This window comes from Biomphalaria glabrata, chromosome 7 (genome assembly GCF_947242115.1).
Source record: "Biomphalaria glabrata chromosome 7, xgBioGlab47.1, whole genome shotgun sequence".
NCBI classification, from domain to species: Eukaryota; Metazoa; Mollusca; class Gastropoda; family Planorbidae; genus Biomphalaria; species Biomphalaria glabrata.
The window spans coordinates 1,825,573-1,848,667 of record NC_074717.1 but is presented as its reverse complement, the minus strand read 5'-3'; the positions used below and the strand labels follow the sequence as shown (position 1 = coordinate 1,848,667).

Below are 23,095 nucleotides of genomic sequence, written 5' to 3'. Positions count from 1 at the left end.
CAAAGTAAGCACCAATGGGGCAGTGTCCCGTACGCGGCGTACGCCACTGCTCTATTATCGATTGTTCCGGCCTTTTTAGCCTCCAAAACGGGTCCTTTCGATTTGGGCGGCGCATGTGCTGCCAGACTCCCCTGGCAGTTTCGGAGTCATCCCAGGATTTCAACCATCTATCATATACCCACTCTCGTATAACTGTGGTAGCCTGTTGGTACGTACTTGGTGCTTCGAAAGTGGGCACGGCCAGCGCTCCTTCTCGTGCTAGAGCATCAGCCACGGCATTTCCCCTCATACACTGATGACAAAGTGTGGCCACCTTGTATGCGATTCTCGCTTTCACAAGAAGCCAATGGAATGTAGGCAAGAGAGCAATAGCAATTCGTGCAGTGCTGCTTGGATAAAACTGACTATTAATTAAACCCTTAAAATTATTTAAGTTCTATCATTAAGTTAGTTAATATTTTATGAAATAAAGTTTTATATTATTGTACCGATTAAGGCATGACAAAATCTTAATGATAACTGACATTTGTTAAACTTTACCACAGTTACTATGGTATTTGAAAAAAAAAAAAGAATTATGTTGTATTTATAAGTACATAACTCTACAAATCAATTCATCTGTAACTGTTTTTTTTTTTGACATGATAGTGGTCACAGCTATTTTGAATAGAAGTTTAAGTAGTAGATTCAGCTGACTCTGTAATGCCAGATGCACGTCTTGTAAGTAACGGATCGTACCGCGTGACGAACAATTTTTTTCGGTCATTAGAGTTTGTAACTTTTGTTGCGTCTGTGCTTATATAGGGCTTTTTTTTTGTGCCGGCACGCACCGTTACGGCGTACCGGCACCATTTTCAATGTGGGCAAAATTATTACTTTTCTTATATTTTAACGTTTATTATTAATTTATTTGTAGTTTAAAGTTAGGCAATCCATTACTGAGTACCGGCACCTATTATTATTTTTTTTTTACAAAAAAAAGCAATGTATATATATAGTTCGGTGATACTTGTCTGTTATTTTTTTATTTTTAAGTTCTGAGATGGAGAGCTACTTCCTTTTCCAAACAAAACAATAACATTGAATATAAATAGATCTAATACTAATATATTACTTTACTAGCATATATCTACTTCTAAATCTACTACCAGATCTAGACTCTAGTACTAGTCTAGTAGTTACTACTTAGCCCGGACTACTGCCGCACTGGCTTTAGCCTGTTAGTGTTTATGCTTTACTTTGGACTTAGTTCACTTAGACTTAGTCAAGTTAGTCGACTTAGACTTTAGACTTAGACTTAAAGTTAGAGTGACTTAGACTGACTTAGTTAAGTTAGTTCACTTAGAGTTAGAGTTAGACTTTTATAGTTTTAGTTTTAGCTAGCAGCTGAGATAGGCTTTTAACTTTATTTTTAAAGTAAATAATATATAACTAAATAATAAATAAGAATAAGATATCAGCATATCTAGATCTAGAATCTAAATTAACTCAGTAAATGATAGATATAGAATGTAAATGTACTTAAGTCTATCTATAACTAGAAAATCTAGATTCTAGATATTCAGAAAAACAAAAATATATTGACTATAGTACTATAGTCTATAGTGATATAGTGTAGCTAGAATCAGCTAGATCTATATGTAATGATAGATCATTAGTTTTAGATCCACTAGGTGTAGATCTACCCTATCTCTAGATTAATTTCTAGATCTATTTTGTTTCACAGTTACTGAAACGTATTTATATAATACAATATTTACTAAATTACAATATTAGAATATTCATATGATATTGTCTTGTTTGTTTGTATGAAAGAAGTGTTGTCATATGATACTATAGCAGAAGCCTTGGTGGACCAGAGACAGGGTGTGTAATTTGTAAAGCAGGGCAGTTCAGTAGAAGACAGTGAGGAGACCGAGACTGTTAGTCGGCCATGAAGTTGATCCTGGTGGAGTTCTCGAGTGAAACATGCCCATCAATTCATCTCTCTTGCTCATCATGGTACCTATCAATTGATCTGTCGTCCTAAGCATGGTACCCAATGATTCATCTGTCTTTCTCAGCATGGCACACATCGCTTGTTTGAACTCGTTTATGAGCTCTACGAAATCTGGTTTGAGTTCAAACAGGTACATGTTTGGATCTTCCTCTTCATCCATGAGGGCTTGCCGGAGACGTTTGTTAAGAAATTCGTTGTTCCTTTCGTAGTACTTCAGTCCTCGACATTTCAGCTCTTGTTAAAGTTCTTTCAGATTCAGTTCATATAACAGTTTTACAGAAGCAATAGGAAATCCCACTTCTAGACCCCAGTGTTACGATCCTCTCTCTTCTAATCAGGCTGATTTTTGTGTCAGGTCTATGCCTTTGTCTTTCCAAATTCTATTGTTTTGAGCTTTGCAAGTGCCACCGTGGACTGTGCTATCCTGGCCAGTAGTTCAGGTTCGGTTCGTTCACCCAAAACAACAGCTTTGAGGGACCGGTATTTAAAGCCCTGTTGGCAATTTTCGGTCATAATTTGTGTAGACATTGATTCACATGCCATATGCTGTGGGTGTCTTGTCTAGACACATCACCGAACCTGCTAGCCCTTCTTCTGTCCCTCTCAAACCATTTATGTATTTTTCTAAGGGCATGTTAGTAATTCTTCTTCCTCCCATGCTTACTGTACCTTCCATTCAATCCTGCCTACTTTCATGAATTCATTTCCTTATCTTCTTTCAAAGTGAAAGATGCTCTTGAAAGTCAGTTAATAATATTGTCAATAATGATACTCTTGGGTATGATCATGACTTAACACAATTCTAGAATCCATTTGAAAAGCATATTAAAACTATTTCTTAACATATTATGCAAAAATTATTTTAACTTATGAGCCTAAAGTTTGTAATTAATTAAAAAAAATTTTTAATATTTTTTTTTTATACCAGGAAAATGAGTAAACTTAACTGACATTGAGATATTATAAATGTCCATGATGGCTGATACAAACCATGACTCTGTTTTTGCTCTAAGCAATGCTTTAAAACATCTGAAGGAAGAAATAGATGAAACAGATTTGCTAACACAACAATGTGAAGACTTTAAAGTGTTAAACATAAAATTAGAAAAGATTGAAGCAGATCAATCAGCCCTGTGTCGCCAGCAATCTGAAAACTACCCCTGTGCTCTTAACTCTGATTTAAAAGATGGACATGAGGTATTTTATAATAGACATAATATATCACACTTCAATAGCATTTCTTTATTCTCTACTCTGCTATTTTATTATAGACATAATATGTCACACTTCAATGACATTTCTTTATTCTGTACACTGCTATTTTATTATAGACATAATATGTCACACTTCAATGGTATTTCTTTATTCTCTACACTGCTATTTTATTATAGACATAATATGTCACACTTCAATAGCATTTCTTTATTCTCTACACGGCTATTTTATCATAGACATAGTATGTCACACTTCAATGACATTTCTTTATTCTGTACACTGCTATTTTATTATAGACATAATATGTCACACTTCAATGACATTTCTTTATTCTGTACACTGCTATTTTATTATAGACATAATATGTCACACTTCAATGACATTTCTTTATTCTGTACACTGCTATTTTATTATAGACATAATATGTCACACTTCAATGGTATTTCTTTATTCTGTACACTGCTATTTTATTATAGACATAATATGTCACACTTCAATGGTATTTCTTTATTCTCTACACTGCTATTTTATTATAGACATAATATGTCACACTTCAATGACATTTCTTTATTCTGTACACTGCTATTTTATTATAGACATAATATGTCACACTTCAATGGCATTTCTTTATTCTCTACACTGCTATTTTATTATAGACATAATATGTCACACTTCAATGACATTTCTTTATTCTCTACACTGCTATTTTATTATAGACATAATATGTCACACTTCAATGGTATTTCTTTATCCTCTACACTGCAACTTTTAAAGTAAATATTTATTGCCTAGCTCACGTAGCACACACAGAAGTGACAATTCATTTGGTAAAATGATGCACCTTTTTTTTAGATTTTCGAATCAAATGAAAATTGGGATGAGCAAACCTTGAGGAGTGTCATCAGAGAATGATGATGCTCTTCAAAGTTACCTACTTGATTAAAAGTAACAAGTTACTAGGACCAGGACACCCATTGAAAGACAAAATGTATGATTTGCTTAATCTGCAAACTACTACACAGTTCATCAGATATTGGCATTTAAAAATAATCTGATACTTAATGAGACACATTTTGATATGGAATAGTTTTTCTATCAACAAACCAGCACAAAACAGCAAAAACAAATTCATAATTAAAATGGATTCTACACTTTTAAGAACAAGACAAAACTGTTCAGATTAGTGGAAAATAGAGGAAATAGAGAATTCAGTACATTCTAGATAATGAATAGGCGAAATAGAAAATTGTATAGAATGCTTTCTACCTTTCTGTTAATATTTATATTTTTTGTTCTTTCAATTCTCATGATGTCACAATTTTCATCTTATAGGAAAGTACTGTAAAGCAAGAGATAGAAAGGAATGATTGTACAACTAGTAATAAACCATGGACCTTAGCTTCAAAATTACTGGAAGTGTCAATGAAGGCAGACAACAGTTTTTGTCCTGTACCTATCATAATGCCTGTACACACCACTGTTCCAGAAGTGTTTGTGAGTCAAGTAAATTTCTATTATTGACTTTGTACAAACAAGATCAGAAATCCATTCTTATTGCTAATTTCATACTAAAGTAACTAAAAAAAAATATAAAAATATTGTTACGATCTTCTCAATCAGGCCTTCTGCAAACACTGCCCAACAACACAACACATCTAAAATATCAACTTGACATCAAGAGCTTCAATAAACAATGTGGCAGTTCAATAACCAATACATCAACAACAGCCAACAAACACAATTGGCTTCACTAACTTCAAATGCTTTACTACACAACAGAACTGCCTAGCTAATCACTACAAGTCTCTCTAGCTCGTACAGCTACATTTTTGATGACTCGCTTTGTAGCACACAGTCCTTACTGCTTGCTGTCCTGGACTCTACTGTCCTTTCTAATACACTCTCGTCTGTAAAGGTTATCTGTCACATGACCACAGCACAGGTCATACTTGCGGGCACTAGCAGTACTGTCCCCCTTATTCAACAGCCCTTGACCTGTGTGATTGGCCTGAGTAGTATGTATCAGTAGGCCACACACACATTAACCCTTTCAGTCCGCCACTGGAGTTACTACAATATAATATAAATATATAGATAAATCATAAAAAGAAAATTTTTTTTAAAGTCAATAATTCCTACTATACTGTATAACATATAGCAAGCTAAACAATAACATGATATATATAGTTGCAGATGTCTTGAACCATTGACCAGATAAAAAAAATCTTTATACTTTTGATGAGACCAAAGGCCTAAGAGTCTAAACCATACATATTTTGTTATTCAATAAATTTATGATGTGTGAATATTTATTAATTCTTTTTTTTTTCTTTTCAAGCAGATACAAGAAATTGAATCAAAAAGAGAAATTTGTGCATTCACTACTAGCAAACAAGATTACAAAAACCAAAACCATGCTAATGAGACTATTTTGGGAAATGAAATTGAACATTCTTCTTGTAACGAAAGTGAAAATCAGCCTTGTAAAATAGGTGTACAAGAATATTCTGACTCTTCAAGTTTGAAACAACACCAGAGGACTCATACTGGGGAGATACCTTTCAAATGTGAAATATGTTTACAAGAATTCAGTTGGTTTTTTCAATTACAAAGACACCAGCTAATTCATACTGGTGAAAAACCTTTCCAATGTCCAATATGTCTAAAAAAATTTACTCTGTCTCATTATTTAAAAAAACACCAGCAAATTCATACCGGAGAAAAACCATTTAAGTGTCAAATATGTCTAAAGGAATTTTCTCAGTCACATCATTTAAAAACTCACCAGCTAATTCATACTGGAGAAAAACCATTCAAGTGTCAAATATGTCTGCACGAATTTTCTAGATCTTTTCAATTAAAAAGGCACCAGCAAGTTCATACTGGTGCAAAACCTTTCAAGTGTCAACTATGCCAAAAAGAATTTTCTCAAGCTCATAATTTAAAAACTTACCAGATGATTCATACTGGAGAAAAACCATTCAAATGTCAAATTTGTTCGGAGGAATTTTTTAGTTTGTTTCTATTAAAAAAGCACCGTCTAATTCATACTGGTGAAAAACATTTCAAGTGTCAGATATGTCTAAAAGAATTTTCTCAATCTCAGCATTTGAAAAAGCATCAATTTGTTCATACTGGTGAAAAGCCTTTCAAATGTCAAACATGCCCAAAACAATTTTCTAGATCTTCTGATTTAAAAAATCACCAGGTGGTTCATACTGGTGCTAAACCATTTAAATGTCAATTATGTCCAAAAGAATTTTCTAGATCTTTTCAATTACAAAGGCACCTTCTTATTCATATTGGGGAATAGTCCTTGTCAATGTCTAATAAAAAATTGAATGGATCTTCTACTTCTGATTGGGTATTATAAATCACGAACCGAGTTAAACTGTTGAGTAAACATTTAAATGTCAAATATGTTTACAAGAATTTATAGTGAAAAACACTCAGAAGTGATTTTCCTAGAGGTTATAAAGTGTCAGCAGACGTTAGGAGCAGGAATATAGAATAACTTATTGAACCCCTTCACACCAAGGTTGCTATGTCACTACTGCAGCTGGAAATAATTTACTTGCAAAGCCAGACATCTCTGCTTGACAAATTTGAAGCAGTGCAGACAATTGACTTCTACAATGCGCTGCCTGCAGAAACGTATTCATCTTTTTTTTTGTTTTGAAGTGTACAACATATTCTTCTATATTCCTGCTCCAAAAATTATGTGAAAAATTTCACTTTGACGGAAAAAGTGTTGTTCAGATATCAATGGATGGCCCCAATGTCAACTGGGCCTTGTTCAAATTACTCAGTGAGGACCTCCAGAAAGCATCAGAAAAAAAGTTTGTGGACATTGGCAGTTGTGGGCTTCATACAATGCACAATGCTTTTCGTGCAGGCCTTGCATCAACTGGCTGGGAACTGGGTCATTTTTTCTCATCGCTGTCTTGGCTTTTCAAAGATACCCCAGCAAGAAGGGAAGACTTAACATCACTAACTGGCAGCAGTGATTTTCCTCTTGAACACTGTCAGCATCGATGGGTGGAGAATGTTGAGGTGGCAGAGAGAGCTCTCAAAGTATGGCCCCACGTAAACAAATTCATTCAGTCTTTAATTACTGATGATTTTGATGGTTCTTTAAGAGATTTGGATGCCACTTTGAGCTACTTAGTTCAGCTTGGCCGTGTCAGCGCAGATGTCTGTGATGATATCAAGTCGGAATTCACCCAGTGGCACAGTTCCATTGTCACCACAAATTCTATAGTATTCCAGTCCTTTAGTATCCAAAGTGATAGACTGGACACTTTTTTTAACCAACATATTAACAGTGAATTCAGTAAACTATGGGCACTAATAAGAGGAATTTTGATTCTGTCTCATGGCCAAGCCCAGGTCGAAAGAGGTTTCAGTACCAATAAAGAGACAATGTGCGTCAACATGATGGAGAGAACACTTATAGCCAAGAGAATGATTTTGTAACAGCATTGAAGCAATGGGAGGAATTAAAAATGTATCAATTTCTTCAGGCATGCGAATGGCTGCTGCTTCAGCCAGATCAAAGTATAGAATTTATCTGGAAGAAAGGGCTGAGGAGGAAAAAAGAAAGAACCTAAAAAGGAAAAGGAACGATCACATTGAAGAACTTGAGGCAATGAAAGCCAAAAAAGCTAGGTTTGAAAGGGACATTACAAGCCTCACTGACTCTGCGGACAAGCTTGCAGAAAAAGGCAGAAAACACTAACAGTCACAAATTTTTAATAGAATCCAATGCTTTACGTCGCTCTGCAAAGCTTAAAAAAGAGCATATTGAAAGACTTACTTTGGAAATCGAAACCAAAGTGAGGGAGATCAGTGGACTCTAAAAAACATTAAAAACCCTTGTATATATGTAAATATATTGTAAAGTATGGATGTTCAAGATGTGTTTTATGGTAGGCCTTACACTCATACTAGTTGATAATGTATTTTTTGCATGTTTTGAATATCTTGAGTAAGTTATTTTTATTTAGTAATCAAATCTAAATTATTCCAACCTATATATATATATATATATGGGCTATAAATATTTTTAAAAATTTTTTGGCGCGAATTATATGTCCTGGAATTTTTTAATTTCTCCTTGAAAACTCCTTGAATTTCAATTAGACTTTGGTGCAGAAACCCTGAATAACTCCAGCTGCTGTAGTGGCATAGCAACCATGGTGTGAAGGGGTTCAATAACTCCATCTGCTTCAATAACTCCAGCTGCAGTAGTGGCATTGCAAACAATGTTGTGAAGGGGTTCAATAACTCCAGCTGCTGTAGTGGCATAGCAACCATGGTGTGAAGGGGTTCAATAACTCCAGCTGCTGTAGTGGCATAGCCACCATGGTGTGAAAGGGTTCAATAACTCCAGCTGCTTCAATAACTCCAGCTGCAGTAGTGGCATTGCAAACAATGTTGTGAAGGGGTTCAATAACTCCAGCTGCTTCAATAACTCCAGCTGCAGTAGTGGCATAGCAACCATGGTGTGAAGGGGTTCAATAACTCCATCTGCTTCAATAACTCCAGCTGCAGTAGTGGCATTGCAAACAATGTTGTGAAGGGGTTCAATAACTCCAGCTGCTGTAGTGGCATAGCAACCATGGTGTGAAGGGGTTCAATAACTCCAGCTGCTGTAGTGGCATAGCAACCATGGTGTGAAAGGGTTCAATAACTCCAGCTGCTTCAATAACTCCAGCTGCAGTAGTGGCATTGCAAACAATGTTGTGAAGGGGTTCAATAACTCCAGCTGCTTCAATAACTCCAGCTGCTATAGTGGCATAGCAACCATGGTGTGAAGGGGTTCAATAACTCCAGCTGCTTCAATAACTCCAGCTGCAGTAGTGGCATTGCAAACAATGTTGTGAAGGGGTTCAATAACTCCAGCTGCTGTAGTGGCATAGCAACCATGGTGTGAAGGGGTTCAATAACTCCAGCTGCTGTAGTGGCATAGAAACCATGGTGTGAAAGGGTTCAATAACTCCAGCTGCTTCAATAACTCCAGCTGCAGTAGTGGCATTGCAAACAATGTTGTGAAGGGGTTCAATAACTCCAGCTGCTTCAATAACTCCAGCTGCTATAGTGGCATAGCAACCATGGTGTGAAAGGGTTCAATAACTCCAGCTGCTTCAATAACTCCAGCTGCAGTAGTGGCATTGCAAACAATGTTGTGAAGGGGTTCAATAACTCCAGCTGCTTCAATAACTCCAGCTGCAGTAGTGGCATAGCAACCATGGTGTGAAGGGGTTCAATAACTCCATCTGCTTCAATAACTCCAGCTGCAGTAGTGGCATTGCAAACAATGTTGTGAAGGGGTTCAATAACTCCAGCTGCTGTAGTGGCATAGCAACCATGGTGTGAAGGGGTTCAATAACTCCAGCTGCTGTAGTGGCATAGCAACCATGGTGTGAAAGGGTTCAATAACTCCAGCTGCTTCAATAACTCCAGCTGCAGTAGTGGCATTGCAAACAATGTTGTGAAGGGGTTCAATAACTCCAGCTGCTTCAATAACTCCAGCTGCTATAGTGGCATAGCAACCATGGTGTGAAGGGGTTCAATAACTCCAGCTGCTTCAATAACTCCAGCTGCAGTAGTGGCATTGCAAACAATGTTGTGAAGGGGTTCAATAACTCCAGCTGCTGTAGTGGCATAGCAACCATGGTGTGAAGGGGTTCAATAACTCCAGCTGCTGTAGTGGCATAGAAACCATGGTGTGAAAGGGTTCAATAACTCCAGCTGCTTCAATAACTCCAGCTGCAGTAGTGGCATTGCAAACAATGTTGTGAAGGGGTTCAATAACTCCAGCTGCTTCAATAACTCCAGCTGCTATAGTGGCATAGCAACCATGGTGTGAAGGGGTTCAATAACTCCAGCTGCTTCAATAACTCCAGCTGCAGTAGTGGCATAGCAACCATGGTGTGAAGGGGTTCAATAACTCCAGCTGCAGTAGTGGCATAGCAACCATGGTGTGAAGGGGTTCAATAACTCCATCTGCTTCAATAACTCCAGCTGCAGTAGTGGCATAGCAACCATGGTGTGAAGGGGTTCAATAACTCCAGCTGCAGTAGTGGCATAGCAACCATGGTGTGAAGGGGTTCAATAACTCCATCTGCAGTAGTGGCATTGCAAACAATGTTGTGAAGGGGTTCAATAACTCCAGCTGCAGTAGTGGCATAGCAACCATGGTGTGAAGGGGTTCAATAACTCCAGCTGCAGTAGTGGCATTGCAAACAATGTTGTGAAGGGGTTCAATAACTCCAGCTGCAGTAGTGGCATAGCAACCATGGTGTGAAGGGTTTCAATAACTCCAGCTGCAGTAGTGGCATAGCAACCATGGCGTGAAGGGGTTCAATAACTCCAGCTGCAATAGTGGCACAGCAACCATGGTGTGAAGGGGTTCAATAACAGGGAGATTAACAATCAACCTGTCGTAAGGTCTGAAAGGGGAACTTTACCACTGGGAAGACATAGCCCTAGTACGCAGTATTTGACCAAGTATTTGACATGAAAAAGTATTCTACAAGAGAAACTATAGTCGTAACCGCTGAAGGAGGCCAACACAATACACTTCTTTTAGTTTGTACACCTGATACACCATAAAGCTACCTCTAATTAGCTTTCTCCGATACATGAAAATGTTCAATATAAAAAAAAAAATGCATACTTATTGTTGATACACAATGTTGATACTCAATGTTGATACACAATGTTGATACACAATTTAAATTAAATTCAACTCAATTATGAAAATGTGTTTTTTGTTTATTCTTAATGACTTAGATATTGGCTATCAAGAATTACAATTTGTTAAATGTTATGCCATTACATTTTAAGCAGAAAGGTATGCTCAACTGTTCTGACCAAAAAAGAACCAGGTATAATTAAAACATCTATGAATGTTGAAAAAATTTACAGAATCCATTATGAATTACATTGGTATAAAGCAGCGGTTCTCAACCTTTTAAGCTCGGCGACCCCCTTTTTACAATCTCACTCTTCGGCGACCCCATCCACACAGCAATAGAAGAATAGTCAAAAACAATCCATATTTTCGATGGTCTTAGGCTACCCCTTGCAAATTGTCAATCGACCCCTAAGGGGGTTGCGACCAACAGGTTGAGAACCCCTGGTATAAAGGAAACAAAATTGAAATTATTTTTGAAACTAATTTACTGTTTTTCTACAATACTTGAAATAAAACTAGTCTGAAACTGATATGTTATCTGTACAGCTATAGAGCATTGTTCCAAGTTGTTTCTTACATAGTCACCCTGTTGACCTAATTATGTTACTTTAGCCTTGTCCACCAACTCTAATGGGTACCGGACTTGGGGAAAGTAAAGGCGGTTGGTCTTTGTGCTGGCCACATGAAACTCTGCTCTTTAACCGTTCGGTCAAAGAAACAGGTGACCTTAACATCATTTGCCTCATAGATCGCAAGGTCTGAAAGGGAAAACTTTATCCTTGATATCTTTGTGCTCAATTAGAAAAATATATTTCAGCCTAGCTGGTCCACTACACCAGGGAACAAACTGCAATAATAAATGACACCAAATCAACTCCAGTAACAGTAAACTTAAGTGGACCTCAAGCAACAGTCCATGCCCCCCCCCTACACTTTCTGATTTACATGAATGACCTACCAAATTGCATTAGTTCTGGAACAAAAGTCAGATTATTTGCAGATGCTTGCATAATATAAAGAGCAATAAAAACAGCACAAAATTTGATATTTTACAAAGAGAATTTGAAGAATTACAGAAATAGAATTCGAATTGGAGCATGTCTTTCCACCCAATTACCCACAGTTAAGAAAAAAATAAAATAACGTGTCATATTCATGGTAAAGTTGTGGCTCAGACTAAAAAACTCAAAATATCTAGGTCTAGGTTTTATAATAGTAGACCCACATGAGAAGTTCATATAAACCTCCCCCCCCCCCCCCCCACACACACCTAGTTAATAAAACAGTTAAGAAATCAAAGAACATAAAACTAAAACGCTTTGTAACCTTTGCTAGGCCAACATAAATATGTGTCCTCTGTTTAGGACAATTCCCCTCAAGAAAACAGAAACTATAACAGTTTGGTAGTTACGCTCTTGTAAATATGGATTTGTTATGAAGGTCACTTTTTGTGTGTGTGTGTGTGTGACCTTTATAACAAATCCATATTTACAAGAGCGTAATTACCAAACTTAGAAAGACTTAAGGAAAGAAGACTATAAAGTATAGTATGGACGGCTGCCTGGTCGTGCGGTTTGCGCGCTGGACTGTCGTTTGGATTTATCAATGGCCTCGGGTTCAAACCTTGACACTGGTTTTTCTAGCTAGCTCAGGCAACCCATTCCATGCTCTAATAGCACTAGGGAAGAAGGAGCATTTGTAAAAATTTGTCCTAGCATACGGAACGACGAATGTGCCTTTATCTTTGTTTCTTTCTGAGTATTTTATTAAATTTTGTATTTGTAAAGACATAATTGAATTGAACGAAGATTATGCGACATAAAACATTATGCCCCTAAACGACCATCGCGACAAAATAGCTGCATCAAAAAGGCCCGCTTCGAACCAAATGCGTAGGACGTAATTATCTTTTTTTTTTTTTGAAGTAACGTCTATAATATATAACATAAGATAACCGCTTTCGGACCTAAATTTTTCAGATGAAAATCGGCCTTCTGATACAACTAGATGATACAACTTTCCTTTGGAATACAATTAAATTTATACAAGAGAAGTTGTATAGTCTGGATAGAGGCGCACTCAAAATCGGCCTTCTGATACAACCAGATGATACAACTTTCCTTTGGAATACAATTAAATTTATACAAGAGAAGTTGTATAGTCTGGATAGAGGCGCACTCAAAATCGGCCTTCTGCTATAACCAGGACACCAAGATTCACTTCCTCAATACAACCATCGTCGCAACGGTCACCTACGCTTGCAGACGTGGAAGTTGTCCATAAATTTTGAAACGATGGCGGAGAAGGATTCTAGGAAAAGTGTACTGAGATCATTGTATTAGACCCACTAAACCAACATGAGCTTCAATCAACACAATGATTGTATTCGTCTCTATTTATGCTCTTTACTCCAGCCACTTGTTCTCTAAAACTGACTTCCTTTTACACACAGTCCCTGACACACTGTTGTTCACTCAAGCATGTACACTCAAGGTCCACTGGTCATTTCATACACAGGCACACACACTGCACTACCAGCCACTCAAAACACATACACTTACTATCACAATCATGCCACCAACAGAGAAGTCTTTTTTTTTTCGCGCGGGCACTCGTGAGTAAAATGGTGACCGAACGTTGTGTAAATTTGACGGGAAATATCTTTACGCAAGACAAAACACTTAAACTAAAGTTAGCCATGATGGAGGCAGAAAACATGTACCTATAACAAGGCGTCGCATCTTTTCAGAAGACCTCCAATCCGTGGGCACCAGGTAGGAAGAGGCTGTGGAAGTCGTCAAAGACCGATCTCTGTGGAGAGAGCTTGCCGCCCAGTGCGCCGAACGCCGAGGAACATCTTATTGACAATCTCTGTTCGTATGCATATGTTCATCTGTGTCTTATACTCTACAAGCTTCCACTGACAAAGATGCTAGTCTGGGCCTTCTTGCATAAAGTAAAGAAAAGTAAAGTTTCATTTTCAGACCTTGTGGTCTATAGGGCAGATGATGTAAAGGTCACCTGTTTCTGTGGCCTACGGTTAACAAGGGTGTCATGTGGCCAGCACAACGACCAACCGCTTTTACTTTTCCCAAACTTATGTCAGGTACCCATTAGAGCTGGGCGGACTCAGAGACGCCCGAAGATCCCGAAATAAAAAATCCCAGTCTTCACCAGGATTTGAACCCCGGTCCCTGGTTCGGAAGTCAAGAGTTTTCAGCCACCGCGCCTCCACACCTTCTCGCATACTTCTGTGGTAAATTATTATGCTACTAGAGCATGGAATGGGTTGCCTGAATCTGCCAGGAAACCAATGACTAGGCAGAATTTAAGTCACTGATTAACTTGCATGACTAGATTGACCTAGTAACACCTAGGACGTAATAATCGTCTTATTTGGAAGTAACGTCTGTATTTCATAAGATAAAGAGGAAAAATGTCTATTTCTATAAATCTTGGCAATTACTCGCTTGAAACCCTTCAGCCACAATGCATTTCAACCTTGGGTAGTTTTCAATAAGATCCATGTATTCAAAATTGCTACGTTTAAAGAATTAAACAGAAACCAGTACCCCTTTTATCACAAACATACTAATCAGGTTGATGGAATTAATCCATAAACTCACTGTTATTAGAGGCCATGTTGGGAATTTTAATTGAACTTTTCTCTCTTTGTGTCTTTATTTATCGTCGTCAGCCACCCCGATAGCGCCTCAAGAAAATACACTATCTAGTAGCAGGCAGCTGCTAATGTGATTGCCCTGACAATGGCAGCCTGGTCGTGCGGTTCAACCCCTGCCCGCTCCCATCCCCCGTCGTCCTGCGGGAGGTTTGGACTAGGAAGTAAACTCTGAAGGAACATCCGAAACATGTGAAACATTTTACAACCAAACAAACACAAAAGTACCCCAGAAATAGAAAGATCTATCTTCCGAGCGCAGGCAATATTATTGTACAGTTCCTCTCTGTTCAATGACACCCAATGATAGGTCACTTATATTTAGAACTCATCAAGAAGCTACATCCCTTCCTTTAAAAAAAAATAAATTGTCTTATCATTTTTAAACTACGAAAACTGATCAAAATACTCGTTTAGACTAAGACAATAGATACAGGGGCGGACTGGCTATATGGGCATTTGGGCAAATGCCCGGTGGGCCGGTACTCAAATGGGCCTAAAGGGCCTTATGAATGCCACTATGGCATGTATTATATTGTTAAAGGTTTTATAATATTCTCATATATATATATATAGATATAAGCGTCGAATGAGCTTCATATTAAAAACATCTTTTACAGACTATAGTGTAATACTAATTTAATTTTTTTTTAAATGTAATAGCCTACATCCGTAGACAGTGCTATTAGTTGGCTTCATCTTTTTAGGGCCTACAAACATATCTATTAAAAAGCAACATTAGGCCTATATTTCTTATAAAGATATAGAACATGCATACAGTTATCGATACATTATAAAAAATAACATTATGATTTTGAGAACAGATAGGCCTATAATTGAGGCCCATCGTATAATATACAATTTATGGACTGTACTGTATAGAAATGCCTGGGCCGATTTTGACATTCAGTCCACCCCTGAATAGATATAACATATATAGGTCTGTGATATGAGAAAATATGTAGGCCTACCATATCCTCCCATTCTTCTTTTTACAAGACAATGGAAAATCACTATGGCCAAACATACAAGCAACATGACACCCAGCCACAAACTGTAAAATAATCTGCTAGGCCAGTGATGCCCAACCTAATTCGACCCGCGGGCCGTATCTTGGGCATCACTGTGCTAGGCTATCTAGAATATCTTTTGAAAGCAGATTGGTAATTACCAGAATTGGTAAAAAGTAAAGGCATTTGCTCGTTGTGCTGGCCACACGGCACCCTGCTGGTTAACCGTTGGCCAAAAGAAACAGATGACCTTAATATCATCTGCCCTATAGATCTGAAAGGGGGAAACTTCTTTTACAATTGGTTTGACAGCAAGCGGGTTATAAATTGAATCACTCCTTCTATTGGGCATCCGGTCGTTACTTGGCTATCAATACTGATTTCTCTCTTTCAAACCAAAATAAATAAATAAATACATAATTGTAATTTGCATTTCTTTTGTCAGTTGTTTATTCCTTGATTATCTTGGACAATAACCCATATTGGTTGCATTGTAATTTGTGAAACTCAGACACTCGGCAAACTGGACATCGCAGGAGCAGGCCTCGTGCGCGCACGTGCCAACATTATCTGTGAGATGGACAAAATGGCACACTCAGATCCAACACATTAGGTGACCTAATTACTTTGAATTTGTAAAACATTTTAAAATAATAAATTGATTTCTTTTTAGCGGCCCCCGAAAGGAGAAAGACGCTATTACTTTTGTGTGGTCTGTCTGTACGTCCGTCTGTCTGTCCCCTTTAGATCTCGTAAACTAGAAAAGATATTGAAAATCCGACATCATGATATTTTAGATCATTCAAAGTTCTGATGCAACGGCTACTTTTTTTTTCTTTTCTGACGAAAAAAATGTTTTTTTCATAAAAATACCCAATTTTTACAATTATACATTATTAATAGTTACCAACACGGGAGGCTATTTAGTAAGGGAGATGACAATTTCAACAAATTTATGCAAACGGTTTTAAATTTTTTGTCCAAAAAAAAATATTTTTTTTTTTTTACATATGTATTGCTAAGTTAAGTAGGTTCTTCATACTAACTATTACATTTAGAAAAAAAGATGTTTACTTTTTTTAGAGAAAAAATCTAGTTAAAATGCATATAAGTGAAACATAATTTAAAACAACAATTAATAAGTATTCATATCATCCCGTGACCTGCAGCGCAATCGGCGACATGATAAAACTAAACATAGATTTTGATTTTTACGGAAATGTTTTTTTTTTTCATGAGACGTTGAATAAGAGATAGACCCTTTCAAAAACAATTAGAGCAATAATATAATCACTATATGACATCAGTTAGGCCAGGTTCACATCTAACTTCAAATTCACTTTACATATACATCGATACTGTGGTCGGGAGTCCATTGGAAAACGCGTGATGTAAAAAAAATAAAATCGCGGATTAATTTTCCATTAATATTTTTTGAAAACCTGAGGTATAGCGGCAGTATAGCCCTCCCGCGAAAGTCGGACCCGCGAAGTCAAGGGATCACTGTACCTGTTATATCATTTGTATGCTCTTATGTTATCTTATATAATACAGACGTTACTTCAAAAAAGATGATTACGTCCTACGCGTCATGCATTCAGTCATGCATATTAACCAATGACTTAAATTCTGCCAAGTCACTGGTTTTCCTGGCTAGCTCAGGCAACCCATTCCATGCTCTAATAGCACTAGGGATGAAGGAGTATTTGTACAAATCAGTTACAGTGCGCATGCGTAAATATGGCTTTTTTTTAGGGGGCGGGGGTGTTTATGAAGATTAAGGAAAGACAACAACAAACAAACGAGCTGGTGACATAATTTGAAACTAGAAAAGAAGAACTTTGTATCGGTACCATTTATACGGAATGACACCGTACATTAGTGTAACTATTTTAGGTTACAAATTGTTGATTTTTTTTTTTTTTTTACAAAAAATAACTAAATTTTGTGTACACATCTATTTTTAAAATAAAAAAGTGATGTATAAAACATAGTGTTTATATTATTTAGATAGGAAATTCATATTCTAACCATTTTAAATGATTAAAAGCAAACAATTGTTAATAATCGATATCTTTGATTAAAATCGATATTTTATCTTATCTTATCTTATATAATACAGACGTTACTTCAAAAAAAAAAGATGATTACGTCCTACGCGTCATGCATTCAGTCATGCATATTAACCAATGACTTAAATTCTGCCAAGTCACTGGTTTTCCTGGCTGGCTCATTTGATTGTTAATGTCGAGCACTAAGATTGAATGCATCATAGGTCTTACCAGTGCAAACACAGTGTTTAGAAGCACAGACAATATTTGTCCATTTCATGTGAGGTACCCAGCAGCTGGTGCTGCCATAGCAGTTGTCGTGGGTCTGACAGCATCTGAAAATTAGGAATTAATTACATTTTTTTTCTTCTAGCTTATGTAAACAAATGCAAAAACCAAAAGGCAGGCGACCCAAAGGCAGACCCCGAATGCGATGGATAGATGACGTGGAAGCAGATCTGAAGCAGCTTGGGGTTAGGGCGTGGAGACGAAAGGCCCAGGAGAGATCTGAATGGAAGGATGTGTTAAAGTAGGCCAGAGCCCTCCATGGGCTGTAGCGCCACTGGGATGGATGGATATGTAAACAAAAAACATATCTAGAAACACACACACACACACAGATGGAGGCTGTTGGTCATTGTGCTGGCCACACCGCATCCTTGGCATTTTTTAAGTATACTTTTTTTTCTATAACCACTTGTTCTTAAAGGGAAATCACTCTCACACAAATAAACACGCGTGCTGTCAGTGGGTATGGCAAGCTCAAGGTGACATAATCTCTAAAGGAAAAATAAGAAATATGACGTCATGTAATAACGTGGTCTATAAACAAATTTGCATATACTCATAAATTTAAACATTTTAAAAACGGTTCCTCCAGGAGCGGTGTGTAGATAGTGGCATGTTTGATGGAGCTTTCTTCCATCCCCCGCCAGTGCAATGGATTCAGTCCTTGGTCACCACCAACGGGGCATACACATTTGCACACATCGCCCAACCTGTACCCCAATCTTCTATCTTATCTTTTATAATGCAGACGTTACTTCAAAAAAGAAGATGATTACGTCCTACGCGTCATGCATTTAGTCATGCATATTAACCAATGACTTAAATTCTGCCAAGTCACTGGTTTTCCTGACTAGCTCAGGCAACCCATTCCATGCTCTAATAGCACTAGGGAAGAAGGGGTATTTGTACAAATTTGTCCATGACAGTTTTTCATTTATTATAACACCTAGGTATTTTGCGTTTTTAGTCTGTGTTACTGGTTTGCCATGAATAAGATAAGTGGAATTAATTTGTTTTAGTTTTTTTGTTACTCTTAACAACTGACATTTTTCTGGGTGGAAAGACATGCTCCAATTTGATTCCCATTTCTGTAACTCATCTAATTCTCTTTGTAAAATATCTGTGTCTTGTGTTGTTTTTATTGTTCTATATATTATGCAATCGTCTGCAAATAATCTGACTTTTGTTCCTGAAGTAATGCAATTTGGTAAATCATTTATGTAAATTTATGTAAAAATAGTAGTGGACCCAAGACTGTTCCTTGAGGTACACCTGAGTTTACTGTTATCGGTGTTGATTTAGAACCATTTATTATTACAGTTTGTTCTCTCCCTATCAGAAAATCTTTAATCCGCTGATGCAGTGGACCATTAATGCCGAAATATTTTAATTTTTAAGCAACCTATGGTGGTGAACTTTGTCAAAAGCCTTAGAAAAATCTAGTAAGATAGCATCTATTTGTTCACTATTATCTAAACCTTTTGAAAAATCATCAATTAGTCCTATTAGTTGTGTTTCACATGATCTATATTTCCTAAAACCATATTGGTATGGTGTGAGGACATTATGTTTGTCTAAGTGGTTTATGATGTTGCTACATATTATGTGTTCTAGGATTTTACATGTGATGCTGGTAAGTGATACTGGTCTGTAGTTTCCTGTGTCAGATTTTTCTCCTTTTTTAAATGGGAGGGGGGGGGGGGACATTAGCTTTTTTCCAGTCCTTTGGTACTCTGCCCTGGTTAAGTGAAGCCTGAAAGAGTATTTTGAACACTGGGGCTAGCTCATTGCTTAGTTCTTTGAGTACTCTAGCTGGAATACCATCAGGTCCAGACGCTTTATTTGGTTTGGTGTTGGCTAATAGTTTTTGAATTCCATTTTCTTGTACTACTAAATCTTCTATGTTGTCTACTTGGTTCAAATTCAGTAATATGTCTTTGTCTCCTGGGCTATGTAGCAATAACTTGTGGCCCTCGCTGTTTCACTATCATTTAAAAGTGTAGCCATTCAAAACAGAACATTGGAATACGTCCTAACTTTTTATCTGGTGGCAGTTTAATAAGACATTAGGAGACATTTGTATTTTTAAAAACACTAGCGAGTTTTCCTCATGACCGACTTTGTCAATGTTTTCATTGTTAAAAAAAAAAATGGTAATTTATTTGAATGTTAGCTTTAAGAATAGTTTGTTCTTTTTTTAACACTAACATATTAATGTATGAACATATGTAGACAAATGTAACTTTAATCTAAAAAGCGTATCACCTAGTTTTTTTTTTTTTTTTTTATCAAATCATAAACGTTTACGCGCGCAAGAAAATAAAGGCAATAGATACCCTCCGATTACAGCAACGGAGTAAGAATTTAAACATAGAAAAAGGGGATTCCCGAACTCAATTTCTGACGTTGTTTCTGTTCTTAAATTAGAAGCAAGCTAACTATAATTTGTCTATATTTAGTTTACCAGCGTTAATTTGGAAGAATTTATTTTTTTGCTTCAGCCCACCTCGAGTTTCTTCTTTTCTCTCTACGTCCACCTTTTATGCCCAGCGCCCCCCTTGGCCCATACCGCCACTATGGCTCCCAGCGCCCCCCTGGGCCCTTATCGCCCCTATGGCTCCCAGCGCCCCCCTGGGCCCTTACCGCCACTATGGCTCCCAGCGCCCCCTTGGCCCTTATCGCCCCTATGGCTCCCAGCGCCCCCCTTGGCCCTTACCGCCCCTATGGCTCCCAGCGCCCCCTTGGCCCTTATCGCCCCTATGGCTCCCAGCGCCCCCCTTGGCCCTTACCGCCCCTATGGCTCCCAGCGCCCCCTTGGCCCTTACCGCCCCTATGGCTCCCAGCGCCCCCCTTGGCTCTTACCGCCCCTATGGCTCCCAGCGCCCCCCTTGGCCCTTACCGCCCCTATAACTCCCAGCGCCCCCCCCTTGGCCCTTAACGCCCCTATGGCTCCCAGCTCCCCCTCTCCCCCCAATTTCACGATATCGCCCCCCCTCCCCCCCCGTTGAAGACCACTGATCTCTCACGCCCCCCCCCCCTGTAATATATAAGGTCAACCACAAGAATCAACAACAACAACAAATTCAAGCATCTAGATTACTTGTCCACGGCATCCACAGGTGTCCCACTACCGCCTAATCCACAAAAGCATCCATATCCATTATAGTACAGGGAACTCCTCCCTGTATAAGTAGTTACGGCCAGATCAAGAGTGAACAGTCCTCGGTATGCCCTATCCGAGTCAGAGGGCATTGTGTCAGCTGTGAACATAATAAAAGGTAAGAAAAACAACAACAAGCCAAATATAAACAATGTTTAAAAAAAAACATTGTATCTAAGGGGGAGGACTCCTCACGTACAACTATATCTCTCAAACATGTAGAAGTTATTTTCATTATTCGATGTCAGACAAATTAATTAATTACCATAATTACTTGGTTAATTTGTTTATTGATTCATGCTCTGTTAGGTACAATAAATAATTGTTTAAAATTTCAACTTGATCCGAAAGTGGCTGTAGGAGAAATAATGTGAACAATTATATAAAGGACCAAACCCTACATATTTAGCCATATCTGTGCATACTGTAGGAATAATTTCCAATGTCGGTATAAAAATAATAATTAATTACCAGCAATCAATAGAATAATGGGTTAATTTGTTAAAATTTGATTCATGTCTTGTCTACGCTAACGAATATTTGTGTAACGTTTTAACTTAATCCGTGGGTGTGGGAGAAATAAAGTGTATACACCTTTTACCAGACAGACGGAGTGAGTTAGTATAAGCTTTCTAAAAAAAAATGTTAATGATTAACTATTCAGCTTAATCATTTGCTCCTGATGAACATTGCATCTTAAAAGAACCTAGTCACTTGTTAGCTGTAGAGAATGTCTATTCCGAAAGAGTCTTTAAGTTTGAATGAAAGACAAGGTCTTCAGATGTAATCAGGAAATACAAAATAAAAGTTTTTTTGAAAAGCGTCGAAGGCTTCACAAATTATTTGTGAAAAAAAAAAAAAGAAGAAAAAAGAAAAAAAAAAAAAAAAAAAAGAAAAAAGAAAAAAGAAAAAAAAAAAAAAAAAAGAAGAAAAAAGAAAAAAAAAAAAAAAAAAAAGAAAAAAGAAAAAAAAAAAAAAAAAAAGAAGAAAAAAGAAAAAAAAAAAAAAAAAAAAAGAAAAAAGAAAAAAGAAAAAAAAAAAAAAGAAAAAAAAAAAAAAAAAAAAAGAAAAAAGAAAAAAGAAAAAAAAAAAAAAGAAAAAAAAAAAAAAGAAAAAAGAAAAAAAAAAAAAAAAGAAAAAAAAAAAAAAAAAAAAAAAAAAAAAAAAGAAAAAAGAAAAAAAAAAAAAAAAAAAAGCGGCTTTATCCCGTTGGATGAAAAAAAACAAACAACGTCTTTTGAAGATTCAATCAACTTTTACGTATTAAAAATCCGTTGCTCAGCCAGGTCGACCCCCAAGCGTACAATATCACCTCAATGTTACTCACCAACGACTATCATAACAGAACTCAGAAGGGCGATGTGAGTCCCAAAAACAACAGAAAACATCTTCCCAGACGTATGTTAGAGGAACAAATAAGTCAGCGTGAAAAGTAAGCGTGACTTAACTAAGACATTTATAGTTAGATTTAGCATTATCGTGGTTCTGTATCTACCGAGAGAGAAATGTCTAGGGGACAATGAAACGAAGAAGACATCTGTAGCCCCCAGGAGCCTGGTCACATAAACAGATGCAACGAACGCGTTCTTAATGCCTCGCTAGAAGTTAAAATGTAATGTAGAACAATTATTTCCGATTATCAGATGGGGGAAGAAAGTGGATACTTTTTTGTACGAGCAAGACTCATTATTTGGTGCGTTTTTTTGATATAAGGTGAGGTTGCGTGGTGGTCTAATGGTGAAGCGAGGGGGTTCGGGATAGAGACACCTCGAGTTTGAATCTCGGTGAAGACCGGGATTTTGAAGTTCGGGATTTTTAGGATGCCCCTGAGTCCAGCCAACCCTAATGGGTAGGTGGCATTGGTTTTGGGGAAAGTAAATGCGGTGGGTCGTTTCGTTGGCCACGTGACACCTTCGTTAGCCGAGACGTCATCTGTCATTTTCAAGGTCTGAAAGGGGTGATTTAATTTTAAATTTCACTGAAAGGTGAAG

The 23,095-nt window shown here is 37.4% G+C and overlaps 1 protein-coding gene across 1 annotated transcript; it reads left to right on the top strand.

The window, feature by feature from the left end:
• Nucleotides 1-1,174: 1,174 nt before the first annotated feature.
• Nucleotides 1,175-6,664, top strand: LOC106051335 (zinc finger protein 347-like). The gene is made up of 4 exons (XM_056036770.1): nt 1,175-1,219; nt 2,928-3,196; nt 4,547-4,708; nt 5,553-6,664. Exons 2-4 carry the CDS (start codon nt 2,966-2,968, stop codon nt 6,525-6,527), a joined length of 1,368 nt encoding a protein of 455 aa, XP_055892745.1. The 5' UTR covers nt 1,175-1,219; nt 2,928-2,965; the 3' UTR covers nt 6,528-6,664.
• The last annotated feature ends 16,431 nt before the right edge of the window (nt 6,665-23,095 follow it).